This window comes from Scyliorhinus torazame, chromosome 5 (assembly GCF_047496885.1).
Source record: "Scyliorhinus torazame isolate Kashiwa2021f chromosome 5, sScyTor2.1, whole genome shotgun sequence".
Lineage (NCBI taxonomy): Eukaryota > Metazoa > Chordata > Chondrichthyes > Carcharhiniformes > Scyliorhinidae > Scyliorhinus > Scyliorhinus torazame.
The window spans coordinates 210,160,283-210,174,468 of record NC_092711.1 but is presented as its reverse complement, the minus strand read 5'-3'; the positions used below and the strand labels follow the sequence as shown (position 1 = coordinate 210,174,468).

General features: G+C 46.6%; 1 protein-coding gene across 1 annotated transcript in view; it reads right to left on the bottom strand.

The window, feature by feature from the left end:
- Positions 1 to 13,880, bottom strand: part of LOC140418105 (sodium- and chloride-dependent neutral and basic amino acid transporter B(0+)-like) — a 271,390-nt gene extending 257,510 nt beyond the window's left edge. Inside the window, exon 1 of the mRNA XM_072501524.1 lies at positions 13,580 to 13,880. Within this exon, the coding sequence (XP_072357625.1) occupies positions 13,580 to 13,880 (301 nt within the window). The remainder of the gene's footprint in view (positions 1 to 13,579) is intronic.
- Positions 13,881 to 14,186: the final 306 nt, after the last annotated feature.

Here is a 14,186-nt window from a genome sequence, read left to right as displayed (position 1 = left end):
GGGATTTTTCCGGATTGTGTAGTAACAAGGTCACAAAGTCACAGGTTAAGACAAGAGGAGAAATCAAAGAGGTAAGGTGAAGCTGAAGTGCAATTATCAGAAAAATGTTTGATCAGATGGTTTAAAAAGAACAGTTGGAGGATGAGGCGGATATTTTTAGTTCAGGAAAATTGGTGGAGTTACAACAGAAAGATATAGAAATAAAACGGATGTATCAGAAAGCATACACGGAAGAGGAATCTGAGTGTATACCAGAATGTTATTACCGTAAAAATGATGTCTTGATGAGAAAATGGAGACCTTTACATATGCAGGCGGATGAAAAGTGGGCAAAAGCTCATCAAGTAGTATTGCCGGTAGGGCACAGAAAGGAGGTGTTGCGAATTGCACATGAGATACCAGTGGGAGGTCATTTGAGAATAAGGAAAACTCAAGCTAAAATCCCGAAACATTTAAAATGGCCTGGATTACATAAAGATGTAGTTATTAAATTTTGTCGATCATGCCACACATGTCAAGTGACAGGGGAACCTCAATCAGTGATAAAATCAGCGCCCTTAATACCCATTCCAGAATTCGAGGAACCTTTTACAATGATATTAATTGATTGCGTAGGATTGCTTCCTAAAATGAAAAGTGGGAATCAATATCTTTTGACAATAATGGATATATCTACCAGGTTTCCAGAGGCCATTCCAGTACATAATCTATTTTTTTTTAACAAACAATTTTTAATGAGGTATTTATGGCATAACAAACAACCACAGTGCAAAAACAATAGAGCACAAAGAACAGTAATCGAAAAGCAACCGCCGACATTCGTCCCTCCAAGGTCCGCCTATTTAACCCCCTACTCTATACAACCTTAACCCGCCCGCCCTCCCTCCCCCACCCACTGACGATTAATTATCCGCAAAGAAGTCAATGAATGGTTGCCACCTCCAGGCGAACCCTGACACTGACCCTCTCAAGGCGAACTTGATCTTTTCCAGGCTGAGAAAGCTCGCCATGTCGGTTAACCAGGCCTCTGACTTCGGGGGCCTAGACTCCCTCCAAGCCAGTAATATCCGTCGCTGGGCTACCAAGGAGGAAAAGGCCAGAACATCGGCCTCGCTCTCCTCCTGAACACCCGGGTCTTCCAACACCCCAAAGATCGCTACCCTGGACTCATTTCCACCCTCGTCTTCAATACCCTGAACATGACATCCGCGAACCCCTGCCAATATCCCCTAATTTTTGGGCATGCCCAGAACATGTGGATATGGTTCGCTGGTCCACCCGCACACCTGAATCACTTGTCTTCCACCGCAAAAAATCTATTCATCCGGGCCGCTGTCATGTGCGCCGGGTGCACCACCTTAAATTGGATCAAGCTGAGCCTTGCGCATGTAGTGGTCGCATTGACCCTGCTCAGCGCCTCCGCCCATAGGCCGTCTTCCATCTCACCTCCCAGTTCCTCCTTCGACTTACGCTTCAGCTCTTCTATATGCATCTCCTCTGCCCCCAGTAATTCTTTGTAGATGTCTGAGACGCTCCCCTCCCCCACCCATCTCCTAGACACTACCCTATCTTGAATCCCTCTTAGTGGCAGTAGTGGGAAGGATGATACCTGCCTACACAGAAAGTCCCTCACCTGAAGATATCTAAAATCATTCCCTGCTGTCAACCCGAACTTCCAGCTGGGGAAGCTCCCTTCCAGAAACAGGTCCCCATCTTCTCAATTCCCGCCCTTTGCCATGCCCGAAATCCACCATCTAGGCTCCCAGGAGCGAACCGATGGTTGTCACATATTGGGGACCAAACCGATGCATCCACTGCACCAATGTACTTCCTCCACTGACTCCAGATCCTCAGGGCCGCCACTACCACGGGACTGGTAGAATATCTCGCCGGCGGGAGCGGCAAAGGTGCCGTTATCAGCGCCCCCAAGCTGGTGCCCCTGCATGAGGCTGCCTCCATCCGCTCCCAAGCCGCCCCCGTCCCCACTATCCACTTCCTTATCATCGCAATATTGTCCGCCCAGTAATAATTATTAAAATTTGGCAGGGCAAGCCCCCCCCTCCCCCCGATTCCTCTCGAGCATCACCTTCTTCACCTGTGGGGACTTACTCGCCCAAACAAAGCCCAAAATAATTTTGTTGATCCTCTGAACAAGGACCGCGGGATGAAAATTGGGAGGCATTGGAACACAAATAAAAATCTCGGCAATATCGTCATCTTAACTGACTGCACCCTCTCCGCCAGTGACAGCGGGAGCGCATCCCATCTCCGAAACACACCCCTCATCTGCTCAACCAGCCGGGACAAGTTCAACTTGTGTAACTGGCCCCAGTCGCGCGCCAATAGTATCCCCAGATATCTAAAATTGTCTCCCACTAACCTGAACGGTAACTCCCCCAGCTGACCATCCTGACCTCTTGCCTGGATTACAAACATTTCACCCTTCGTCATATTCAATTTGTATCCCAAAAACCGGCCGAATTCCCCCAGAATCGCCATAATCTCCCTCATCCCTGCCCCTGGATCTGCTACATATAGGAGTAAGTCATCTGCATACAGTGATACCCTATGCTCCACCCGCCCCCCTAACCAGCCCTTTCCAGCCCCTAGAAGCTCTCAGAGCAATTGTCAGCGGCTCTATGGCTAACGCAAACAGCAGTGGGGAGAGGGGACATCCCTGTCTTGTCCCCCGGTGCAGCCTAAAATAGTCCGAGGTCGTCTTATTCGTCCTTACACTGGCTTCCGGGGCCTGGTACAACAGCCTGACCCAGTCGATAAAGCCCCTACCAAACCCAAACCGTCCCAGCACCTCCCATAGATAGTCCCACTCTACCCGGTCAAACGCCTTCTCAGCATCCATGGCCACAACTACCTCAACTTCCCTTCTCTCCGGGGGCATCATAATCACATTAAGCAGCCTTCTTGTATTGGCTACCAGCTGCCTAGCCTTGCCAAATCCGGTTTGGTCCTCCATAATCACCTCCAGCACACAATCTTCAATCCTGGAGGCCAACACCTTGGCCAGCAACTTAGCGTCCACATTAAGCAACGAGGTTGGCCTATAGGACCCACATAGCTCTGGGTTCTTGTCTTGCTTCATTATTAATGAGATGGTGGCCTGTGACATCATCGGGGGCAGCACCCCTCTATCCCTCGCCTCGTTAAAAACCTTAACCAGCAACGGCCCTAATATCCCCGAAAATTTCTTATAATATTCCACCGGGAACCCGTCTGGCCCCGAAGCTTACCTGACTGCATCGCTTTCAAGCCCTCAGATATTTCTTCGACCCCAACTCGCCCACCAGCTCCCTACCCACCCTTGGGAAAGTCAAACCGTCCAGAAAGCGTTTCATCTCCTCGGGGCCTGTAGGGGGGTTCCGAGCGATAGAGTCCGCTATAAATCCCTAAATGCCCTATTTTGACTAGCCGAGTCCCCTACCAGGTTCCCATCTCCGCCGAGCACCTGATCAATTCCCCTGGCAGCCTCCCTCTTCCTCAACTGCTGTGCCAACATTCTGCTGGCCTTCTCTCCATATTCATGCAACGTCCCCCTCGCCTTTCAAAGCTGCTCCACTGCCTTGCCCGTGGACAGTACGCCAAACTCAGCCTGCAGCCTCCGGCGCTCCCTTAACAGTTCCGCCCCTGGGGTCATCGCATACCTCCTGTCTACCCGTAGGATCTCCTTGATCAGTCGGTTCGTCTCTGCCCTGTCTGTCCTGTCCCTATGAACTCGGATTGAAATCAACTCCCCTCTCACCAATGCCTTCAGCGCCTCCCAGACCACCGCTGCTGAGACTTCCCCTGTGTCGTTGACCTGCAGGTAGTCCTGCATGCACTTCCCTACTCTCTCGCACACCGCCTCGTCCACTAACAAGCCCACGTCCAATCGCCACTGCGGGCGTTGCAAGCTCTCCTCACTGGCCTGCAGTTCCACCCAGTGTGGGGCATGGTCCGAAATAGTGATGGCCGAGTACCCCGTGTCCACCGCCCCCGCCAGCGGATCCCGACTCAAAATGAAAAAATCGATCTGGGAATACACTTTATGTAGATGCGAGTAGAAAGAAAACTCCCTAGCCGTCGGCTGCCTAAACCTCCATGGGTCAATCCCCCCCATCTGCTCCATGAACCCTATCGGCTCCTTTGCCATTGCTGGCACCCTCCCCGTTTTCAAGCACGACCGGTCCAGGCCGGGGTCGATGACTGTATTAAAATCCCGTCCCATCACCAGCTTGTGCGAGTCCAGATCCGGTATCTTCCCCAGCACCCTCTTGATGAATTCAACATCGTCCCAGTTCGGCCCATAGACATTAACCAACACCACCTTCCTCCATTCCAGCTTACCACTCACCATAACATAATGCCCACCCCCCCATCCGAAACTATACTGCTCGCCTGGAATTGCTCCTGCTTATTAATTAAAATCGCCACCCCTCTCGTCTTGGTATCCAGCCCCGAATGGAAGACCTGACTGACCCAGCTCTTCCTCAGTCTAACTTGATCTGCCACTCTCAGGTGTGTCTCCTGCAACATCACCACGTCTGCCTTCTCAGCCCTTAGGTGCGCGAATACATGGCCCGTTCAGCCCTATAGCGTTCCAGGTGATCAGCCTGGTTGGGGGGCACCGCACCTCCCCACCTGCCCCCCCCCACACCGATCAGCCATCCTCCTTTCTGGGCCCGCCCCCCGCCCATGCGCCGCGCCGCCATCTGTCCCCCTCCAGGTAGCCCTCACCCCCGACCTCAGTACGTAATCTTACAGCTAAAACGATTGTGGAGGAGTTACTTAAATTCTTTACTAGATATGGACTACCCACAAGCGGATGAAGGATCAAATTTTACCTCAAGGTTATTCAAAGAAGTTATAGATAGCTTAGGAATAAAATAATTTAAATCAACAGCGTACCATCCAGAATTGCAGGGAGCATTAGAAAGGTGGCATCAGACATTAAAGACAATGTTGAGGGCTTATTGTCACGATTATCCAGAGGATTGGGATAAAGTAATTCCATTCGTACTGTTTGTAATTAGGGATGCACCTAATGAGTCAACCAAATTCAGTCCTTTTGAACTAATGTTTGGTCATGAGGTAAGAGGACCACTTAAATTGATTCAGGAAAAATTGGTGAGTGAGAAATCGGAACTTACATTATTGGATTACTTGTCAAATTTTAGGGAACGATTAAATAGAGCAGGGGAATTGGCTAGACAACATTTAAAAGTTGCACAAAATGTGATGAAACGGGTAGCAGACAAGAAATCCAAAGTTCGTAGTTTTGCCAGTGGCGATAAAGTTTTAGTATTGTTACCAGTGGTAGGTGAACCTTTAAAAGCAAAGTTTTGTGGACCTTATCACGTTGAAAGGAAATTAAGTGAGGTGAATTATGTGGTAAAAACGCCAGATAGAAGGAAGACTCACCGAGTGTGTCATGTGAATATGTTTAAAAGGTCATTTGAAAGGGAAGGAAAGGAAAAGGAGGAGAATTTAATGATTCTCACTCAAAGTGACGAACCAAATCCAGATGACTTTGAATTTGACATACCTCAAATTAAATTGGAAAACGAGGATGTTCTTAAAAATTGGGATAAATTTTGTGTTACCTTCCAGAGGAAAAACAGACTGACCTGAAAGTGTTATTGTTATCACATGGGCAAGTTTGTGGAGATAAATGGGGAAGTACCAAAATGGCTATACATGATGTTGATGTGGGAAATGCTGTTCCAATTAAACAACATCCATACAGACTTAACCCTTTAAAATTGTCACAGGTTAACAAGGAGATTGAAAGGTTGCTTAGAAATGGCATAATTGAAGTGGGTTGCAGCCAATGGAGCTCACCCATAGTGATGGTACCAAAACCGGATGGCAGCCAATGATTGTGTGTGGACTATAAAAAGGTTAATGCAGTTACAAGAATGGACTCTTTTCCTATCCCACATTTGGAGGATTGTAGGCAGAAAGTGGGACAATCAGCTTTTATTTCCAAATTAGATTTACTTAAAGGTTACTGGCAGGTACCCAATTAAAAAAAAAACACAGCTAAACTCGTAAACTTAAATCAAACTAATGAATTAATTAGTGATGGCTGGTCAGGTGATGTACTTGAGCTGCTTGATGTGGGAGCTGGCAGATCCCATTGAGAGCTGCAGCGACCACATCTGCAGTAAGTGTTGGCTGCTCGAAGAGCTCCTCAGAGTTGATGAACTGGAGTCTGAGCGTCAAACACTGAGGCACATCCGGTGTGGGAGACTTACCTGGACACTGTGTTTCAGGCGGCAGTCACACCTATCAGAGTAAGTAGTTTAAATCCCGCCAGTGGCCAGGGACAGCAGGGTGTGACTGCAAGTCAGGCAGGTAAAGGGAACCAGCAGTCAGGAACTCAGGAGCCTCAGCCCTTGACCCGGTCCAACAGGTATGAGGCACTTGCTCCCTGTGTGGATGGCGAACAGGGCTGCAGGAAGGATGAGTCAGCTGACCAAGGCACCATGGTTCAGCAGGCCATTCAAGGGGAGGGAGTAAATAGGCAAGTTGTAGTTGTAGGGGATTCTATTATCAGGGGGATAGATAGTATCCTTTGTGAGCAGGATAAAGAGTCCCACATGGTATGTTGCCTGCCCGGTGCTAGGGTGCGGGACATCTCTGACCGGCTTGAAAGGATACTGGAGAGGGAGGGGGAGGATCCAGTTGTTGTGGTCCATGTCGGTACCAACAACATGGGCAAGTCTAGAAAAGAGGACCTGTTTCGAGATTATAAAGAGCTAGGATTCAAATTTAAAAACAGGTCCTCAAGGGTCATAATCTCCGGATTACTGCCCGGGCCACGTGCAAATTGGCATAGGGAGGCAAGAATAAGGGAAGTTAACACGTGGCTGAAAGAGTGGTGTGGGAAAGAAGGGTTCCTTTTCATGGGACACTGGCATCAGTTTTGGGACAGGGGGGACCTATACCGTTGGGATGGTCTCCACCTGAACCGAGCTGGGACCAGTGTTCTGGCGAAAAGAGTAAATAGGGTGGTCAATAGGACTTTAAACTAGAGCTGGGGGGGAAGGGAAAGTCAGGGAACCAAGAGGTGAAGTAATCAATGAGAAGCTGCTTAGGAATACAAAAAAGCACGAAAAGACAGAACTCAGGAGAGGTTACGATAGTCCCCATCCCACAAAATATGACACAGTGTATGGAAAGGCTCAGTAAACCAAGGTCCATCACACTAAGAAAACAAAAAGGGATGGTCAATAGAGAATTAAAGGTGCTATATTTAAATGCGCGCAGTGTACGGAACAAGGTAGATGAGCTTGTGGCCTAGATTGTGACTGGCAGGTATGATGTGGTAGGCATCACAGAGACGTGGTTGCAGGGGGTTCAGGACTGGCATTTAAACGTCCAGGGATTCACAACCTATCAAAAGACAGAGAGGTGGGCAGAGGGGACAGGGTTGCCTTGTTAATTAGGAATGAAATTAAATCAATAGCACTAAACGACATAGGGTCAGATGATGTGGAGTCTGTGTGGGTAGAGTGAGGAACCACAAATGCAAAAAAAACATAATGGGAGTTATGTACAGGCCTCCTAACAGTGGTCAGGACTAGGGGCACAAAATGCACCACGAAATAGAAAGTGCATGTCAGAAAGGCAAGGTCACAGTGATCATGGGGGACTTCAATATACAGGTGGACTGGGAAAATAATGCTGCCAGTGGACCCAAGGAAAGGGAATTCATTGATTGTTTACAGGAGGGCTTTTTGGAACAGCTTGTGATGGAGCCCACGAGGGGACAGGCCATTCTGGACTTAGTGTTATGTAATGAGCCAGGCTTGATTAAAGATCTTAAAGTAAGGGAATACTTAGGAGGCAGTGATCATAATGTGGTAGAATTCAATCTCCAATTTGAAAGAAAGAAGGTAGAATCAGATGTAAAGGTGTTACAGTTAAATAAAGGTAACTACAGGGGCATGAGGGAGGAACTGATGAAAATCGACTGGGAGCAGAGCCTAGTGGGAAAGACAGTAGAACAGTAATGGCAGGAGTTCCTGGGAGTAATTGAGGACACAGTACAAAGGTTCATCCCAAAGAAAAGAAAGGTTGTCAGAGGGGGGATTAGGCAGCCATGGCTGACAAAGGAAGTTAGGGAATACATCAAAGCAAAAGAGAAAGTATATAATGTGGCAAAGAGTAGTGGGAAGTCAGAAGATTGGGAAGGCTACAAAAACAAACAGAGGATAACAAAGAGAGAAGTAAGGAAAGAGAGGATCAATTATGAAGGTAGGCAAGCCAGTAACATTAGGAATGATAGTAAAAGTTTCTTTAAATACATTTAAAAAATAGTGGAGGCGTTAGTTATGATCTTTCAAAAGTCACTGGAGTCAGGGAAAGTCCCAGAGGATTGGAAAATCGCTGTTGTAACCCTCCTGTTCAAGAAGGGAACAAGGAAAAAGATGGAAAATTATAGGCTAATTAGCCTAACCTCGGTTGCTGGCAAGATTCTAGAATCCATTGTTAAGGATGAGATTTCTAAATTCTTGGAAGTGCAGGGTCGGATTAGGACAAGTCAACATGGATTTAGTAAGGGGAGGTCGTGCCTGACAAACCTGTTAGAGTTCTTTGAAGAGATAACAAATAGGTTAGACCAAGGAGAGCCAATGGATGTTATCTATCTTGACTTCCAAAAGGCCTTTGATAAGGTGCCTCACGGGAGACTGCTGAGTAAAATAAGGGCCCATGGTATTCGAGGCAAGGTACTAACATGGATTGACGATTGGCTGTCAGGCAGAAGGCAGAGAGTTGGGATAAAAGCTTCTTTTTCGGAAAGGCAACCAGTGACGAGTGGTGTCCCGCAGGATTCAGTGTTGGGGCCACAGCTGTTCTCTTTATATATTAACGATCTAGATGACGGGACTGGGGGCATTCTGGCTAAGTTTGCCGATGATACAAAGATAGGTGGAGGGGCAGGTAGTATGGAGGAGGTGGGGAGGCTGCAGAAAGATTTAGACAGTTTAGGAGAGTGGTCCAAGAAATGGCTGATGAAATTCAACGTGGGCATGTGAGAGGTCTTGCACTTTGGAAAAAAGAATAGAGGCATGGACTATTTTCTAAACGGTGACAAAATTCATAATGCTGAAGTGCAAAGGGACTTGGGAGTCCTAGTCCAGGATTCTCTAAAGGTAAACTTGCAGGTTGAGTCCGTAATTAAGAAAGCAAATGCAATGTTGTCATTTATCTCAAGAGGCTTGGAATATAAAAGCAGGGATGTACTTCTGAAGCTTTATAAAGCATTAGTTAGGCCCCATTTAGAATACTGTGAGCAATTTTGGGCCCCACACCTCAGGAAGGACATACTGGCACTGGAGCGGGTCCAGCGGAGATTCACACGGATGATCCCAGGAATGGTAGGCCTAACATACGATGAACGTCTGAGGATCCTGGGATTATATTCATTGGAGTTTCGGAGGTTAAGGGGAGATCTAATAGAAACTTACAAGATAATGAATGGCTTAGATAGGGTGGACGTAGGGAAGTTGTTTCCATTAGCTGGGGCGACTAGGACCCGGGGGCACAGCCTTAGAATAAAAGGGAGTCACTTTAGAACAGAGATGAGGCGAAATTTCTTCAGCCAGAGAGTGGTGGGTCTGTGGAATTCATTGCCACAGAGGGCGGTGGAGGCCGGGACGTTGAGTGTCTTTACGACAGAAGTTGATAAATTCTTGATTTCTCGAGGAATTAAGGGCTATGGAGAGAGAGCGGGTAAATGGAGTTGAAATCAGCCATGATTAAATGCTGGAGTGGACTGGATGGGCCGAATGGCCTTACGTCCGCTCCTATGTCTTATGGCCTTCTGGTCTTATGGTCTTTATCCGAAAGGGCGTAGGAGATTACAGCTTTTGTGACTCCAGATTGTATCTCCCAATTCAAAGTTATGCCATTTATCATGAAAAACACCCCAGCCACATTTCAACAGTTAACTAACAAAGTTGTTTCAGGACTACCCAATCGTGCGGTATACATCGACAATCTGGTAATTTTCAGCCAGACATGGAAAGAACATTTAAAACATCCGATGGAGTTATTCGATCGACTTCAGGAGGCGGGTTTGGTGGTAAACCTAGCCAAAAGTGAATTTGGAAAAGCCCAAGTCACTTTCCTTGGCAATACAATCGGACAGAGTCGAATGGTCCCACGGGATGTGCAAACAAAAGTTATTTGGGAGTTTCCAATACCCTCGACACGAAGGGAAATAATGCGATCTCTTGGCATGAGTGGAATTTACAGGAAATTTGTGCCAAATTTTGGTAGTGTGGTTGCTGCACTGACCGACGTGCTAAAGAAACATAGCAAGTTTAATTGGTCAGTGGAGTGTCAACAGGCATTTGACTGCCTGAAGACTGTGTTGGCCACTGCTCCTGTGTTAGCCATCCCAAATTATACCAAACCATTCAAAGTGGCTGTTGATACGAGTGATGTGGGCGTAGGTGCGGTGCTTCTACAAGACGATGTGAAGGATTAGAGAGACCTATTGGTTATTTTTCAAAGAAATTGAATTCTCACCAGAAAACGTATACAACGATTGAGAAGGAGACTTGTGTTTGGTGCTGGCTTTGCAACATTTTCACATTTATGTGACCAGCAATCCGTCTGACTCCATTGTATATATACTGATCATTATCCATTGACGTTTTTGGAGCAACTCCGGAATAACAATGCAAGACTGTTTTGATGGAGTTTATTGTTGCAGCCATTTCATTTAAAAATTAGTACATGTGGCAGGACAAGAAAACGTGTTAGCCGATGCTTTGTCACGAATGTGATGAACAGAAACAGGTTTGGTGGAGGAAGAAGAACTAAAATGGACTATGTTATTATAAATGTTTGCGTGTTTTGTTTTGTTAAAAAAGAAATGTATATTCACTGTCCATATTTCTTAAACGAAAGTGAAAAGGTGAAAAATGAAACCATCTTGAAGTTGATGGGGGTTTTTTTTCTTGGGGAGAGGTATCATGTGAGAGTACCTTTAAGAAATGGGGGGTTATAAAATAGCTGTAGTGGCTGTACCTTTAAGAAACGGGAGTTTATCAGTGATGTCAGAGTGTGGGTGGAGCTGGGCTGTCTGTCTGCTTTTACTTTCACTTTGGGCTCGCAGCTACAGGGTGTGTTTAGTTTTGTTTTAGATTTGGAGCAGCTGCAGCCACAACAAGATGTGTATGAATCTCTACAAGCTTATGAATGTTCATTTGGTGATTTCAAAGTGATAACTGTTCTCAGTAGTGAAGTTAAACCTGATGGCTTTCTGTAAAAAGGGTTATTTTTGTCTTATGGATGTTGCAAGGAAAGATTAAGAGTTACTTAGAGAGTACTGTATTTTGGGGGGGATTTATTGGTGTTGATAGTTGTTAAGATGTTTATTGTGGGTTTATAAAGTGTTAACTGGTTTCTTAAATAAACATTATTTTAATTTACAAGTACTGTAGATTTCTGTTGCATCACACCCAAGTATGTTCTTATGGTGTGTTCCCCATAACCTGTCGTCTTTTAAAATCTTTCCTACTCCAAGACTGTGAAGAAAACAACTTTACAACTCTGTTTCGAAATAAATAACTTAGTCTTTATTGACCAAAGTCTGCATGCAGATGGCTACAGGTTAGAGAGAGAGAGAGCTGTTAAGGTAAACCTGCTCATTATTTCTCAAGCTCGCAAAGACATGGAGAAAACGTTCAATATTTATACAAAAGCTGTATCATTTTACAAAAACAGACCTTGTTCAAAAATGTCAATACAGTCATAACTTCTGATCAAACATGTTGTCATGGAAAGACCCTGACTCGGCTTATTTGCAGTATTTTGTCTTTAGAGGATTTAAGACGTGGTCCTATTTTGTTTTTCACCTCTGCCCTCATGATGCCTTGACGCAGATGGACCTAGGTCATGAGGAGGTTGTGTTATTGGGACTTTGTTATCAGGTTTTACTAAGGTCAGGCACTATTTTCCCTCTTCTGGCCTTGTATGATACAATTATGTGGATTCTTAGCTTTGTCTAGTTTGTCAGCGTCTGATCTTGGCTCTTAGCTGACACAGCTGTCTTACACTTGGTTACATAAGTTGGCTATTTTTCCCATCATGCTATTGCTGAGTTTGTACACTTTCACAACCACAATCTATTAAAAGTTGTGAGTCAGGTGAACTCCATGATACACTTTGTGATTCTCTAAACCCTGACCCATAACACTTCACCAGGTTGACACATCATTTTTAGGTATGCTAGACATTGCTCCTGGCATGCTCTCTTGCACTCTTCATTTAACAGCAGTTGATCGCCTAGCTTGATGGTAATGATAGAATGGGGGATATGCCGGGCCATGAAGTTACATATTGTGGTTAAGTACAATTCTGCTGCTGCTGCTGATGGTCCACAGTGCCTCGTGGATGCCAGTCTTGAGTTGTCAAATCTGTTTTGAATCTATCCCATTTAGCATGGTGGTCGTGCCACACAGCACAGTGAAGGGATATTGACTGTGAAGATGGGACGTTGTCGCCACAAGGACTGTATAGTGGTCACTCACACCAATACTGTCATGGACAGATGTATTTGTGGCAGGCTGGTGAGGATGAGGTCAAGTCTGTTTTTCCCTCTTGTTGGTTCCATCACCACGTGTTTTAGACCCAGTCTAGCAGTTATGTCCTTTAGGACCTGGCCAGCTGGATCTATGCTTGTGGCCCTGTGCCACACCTGGTGATGGACATTGAAATCCCTGACTCAGAGTACATTCTGTGCCCTTGCCACCCTCAGTGCCTCTTCCAAGTTGTGTTCAACATGAAGGAGGACTGATTCATCACCATGGACAATACGGGGCAATCAACAGGAGGTTTCCTTTCCCATGTTTGACCTGGTGCCATGAGAGTTCCAAGGCTCCAGGGTCGATGTTGAGAACTCCCAGGGCAATTCCTTCTCAGCTGTAAACCACCGTGCCCACCACCTCTGCAGCATAGAATAAATGACCTGGTATGTCAGATATGATTCCATGAGTGTGACCAGTACGTGAGACAGCTTTACCAATTTTGACAGTGGTCCCCAGATGTTAATAAGGAGGACTTTGCAGGGGCAGGCTTTGCCATTGTCGTTTCGGGTGCCTCAATCAATGTCAGGTGGTCCATCCGCTTTCATTCCTTTTTATTGTCTTTCTTTGGAAACAACTGAGTGACTTGCTGGATCATTCTGTGATGTCTGCCGAAAGGAAGGGGTCCACACTGTGTTGCAAGATTAACAAAGAGGTTTATTTCCAAGTACAGGAGAGAGTCCAAGCAATTGCTTCCCGACTGAGTGAGTGTCGGCCGGTTCTAGGCCAGCCAGTTTTATACCTGAAGTTTGAGGTAGCTCTGCCCCATTAGCGGGGGACCGCGTATGCCCTAAGGATTCGGGGAAGACTAGATCACTGACTCCAGAGGCTTCGGCAGGGCCTATGTTATGATCTACCTCCGCAGCAAAGTCCGAAGGACCGTCCATTAACCGTCGACAAGGAGAGGCTGAGGGAGAGGAACCCACTTTGGTGCAGGTGGAACATCAGAATACAGGGGTGTCAGCCTTGGTAGAGTATACCTTGCTGGAGAACGTTGTTTTCGACTGGAACGTTGTGGCAGGACCGTGGCAGGTGCTTCTTCTGCGTCCAGCGCCCCAGCGGATACTTTAGGAGTTCCACTTCCATTTCGGAATCGGAAATGATCATTGCTTGCAGGCAGTCCGTGGAGCGGGCACGCGGTGGTCCTGCAGGACTGCTGGTCCTTGGGCCTGGATCCTCCAGAATGAGGCACACATGATGGGTTGTGGACATGAAGGTGATCGTGATGCCTGTAGGTGATCCAAATGCTGCCGTAAGCGCTCGTTTCCAACCAAAACCCATTGGACAACAGACCAGTCTCCCGAAGTACAGTCCTGGAGCGTCAACGGGCACCGAGGGCAGAAGTTTGAACAAATTTCATCACCGGGTTAAAACAAAGGGGCGGATAATGAGGAGCAGGTCTACACACCTGCTGATCCAGGGCACAGTGCATCTTTTCCTCACTATCCGGAAATAACAAATCCAAGGAAGTGCGGAGTCACCGGCCCATTAGCAACTCAGTAGGAGCAGCACCTGTTATGGTATGTGGTGAGGTCTTGTACATAGACAGTAATCTAGCCAAGGACATGTCCCATGCGTCTATCTCCT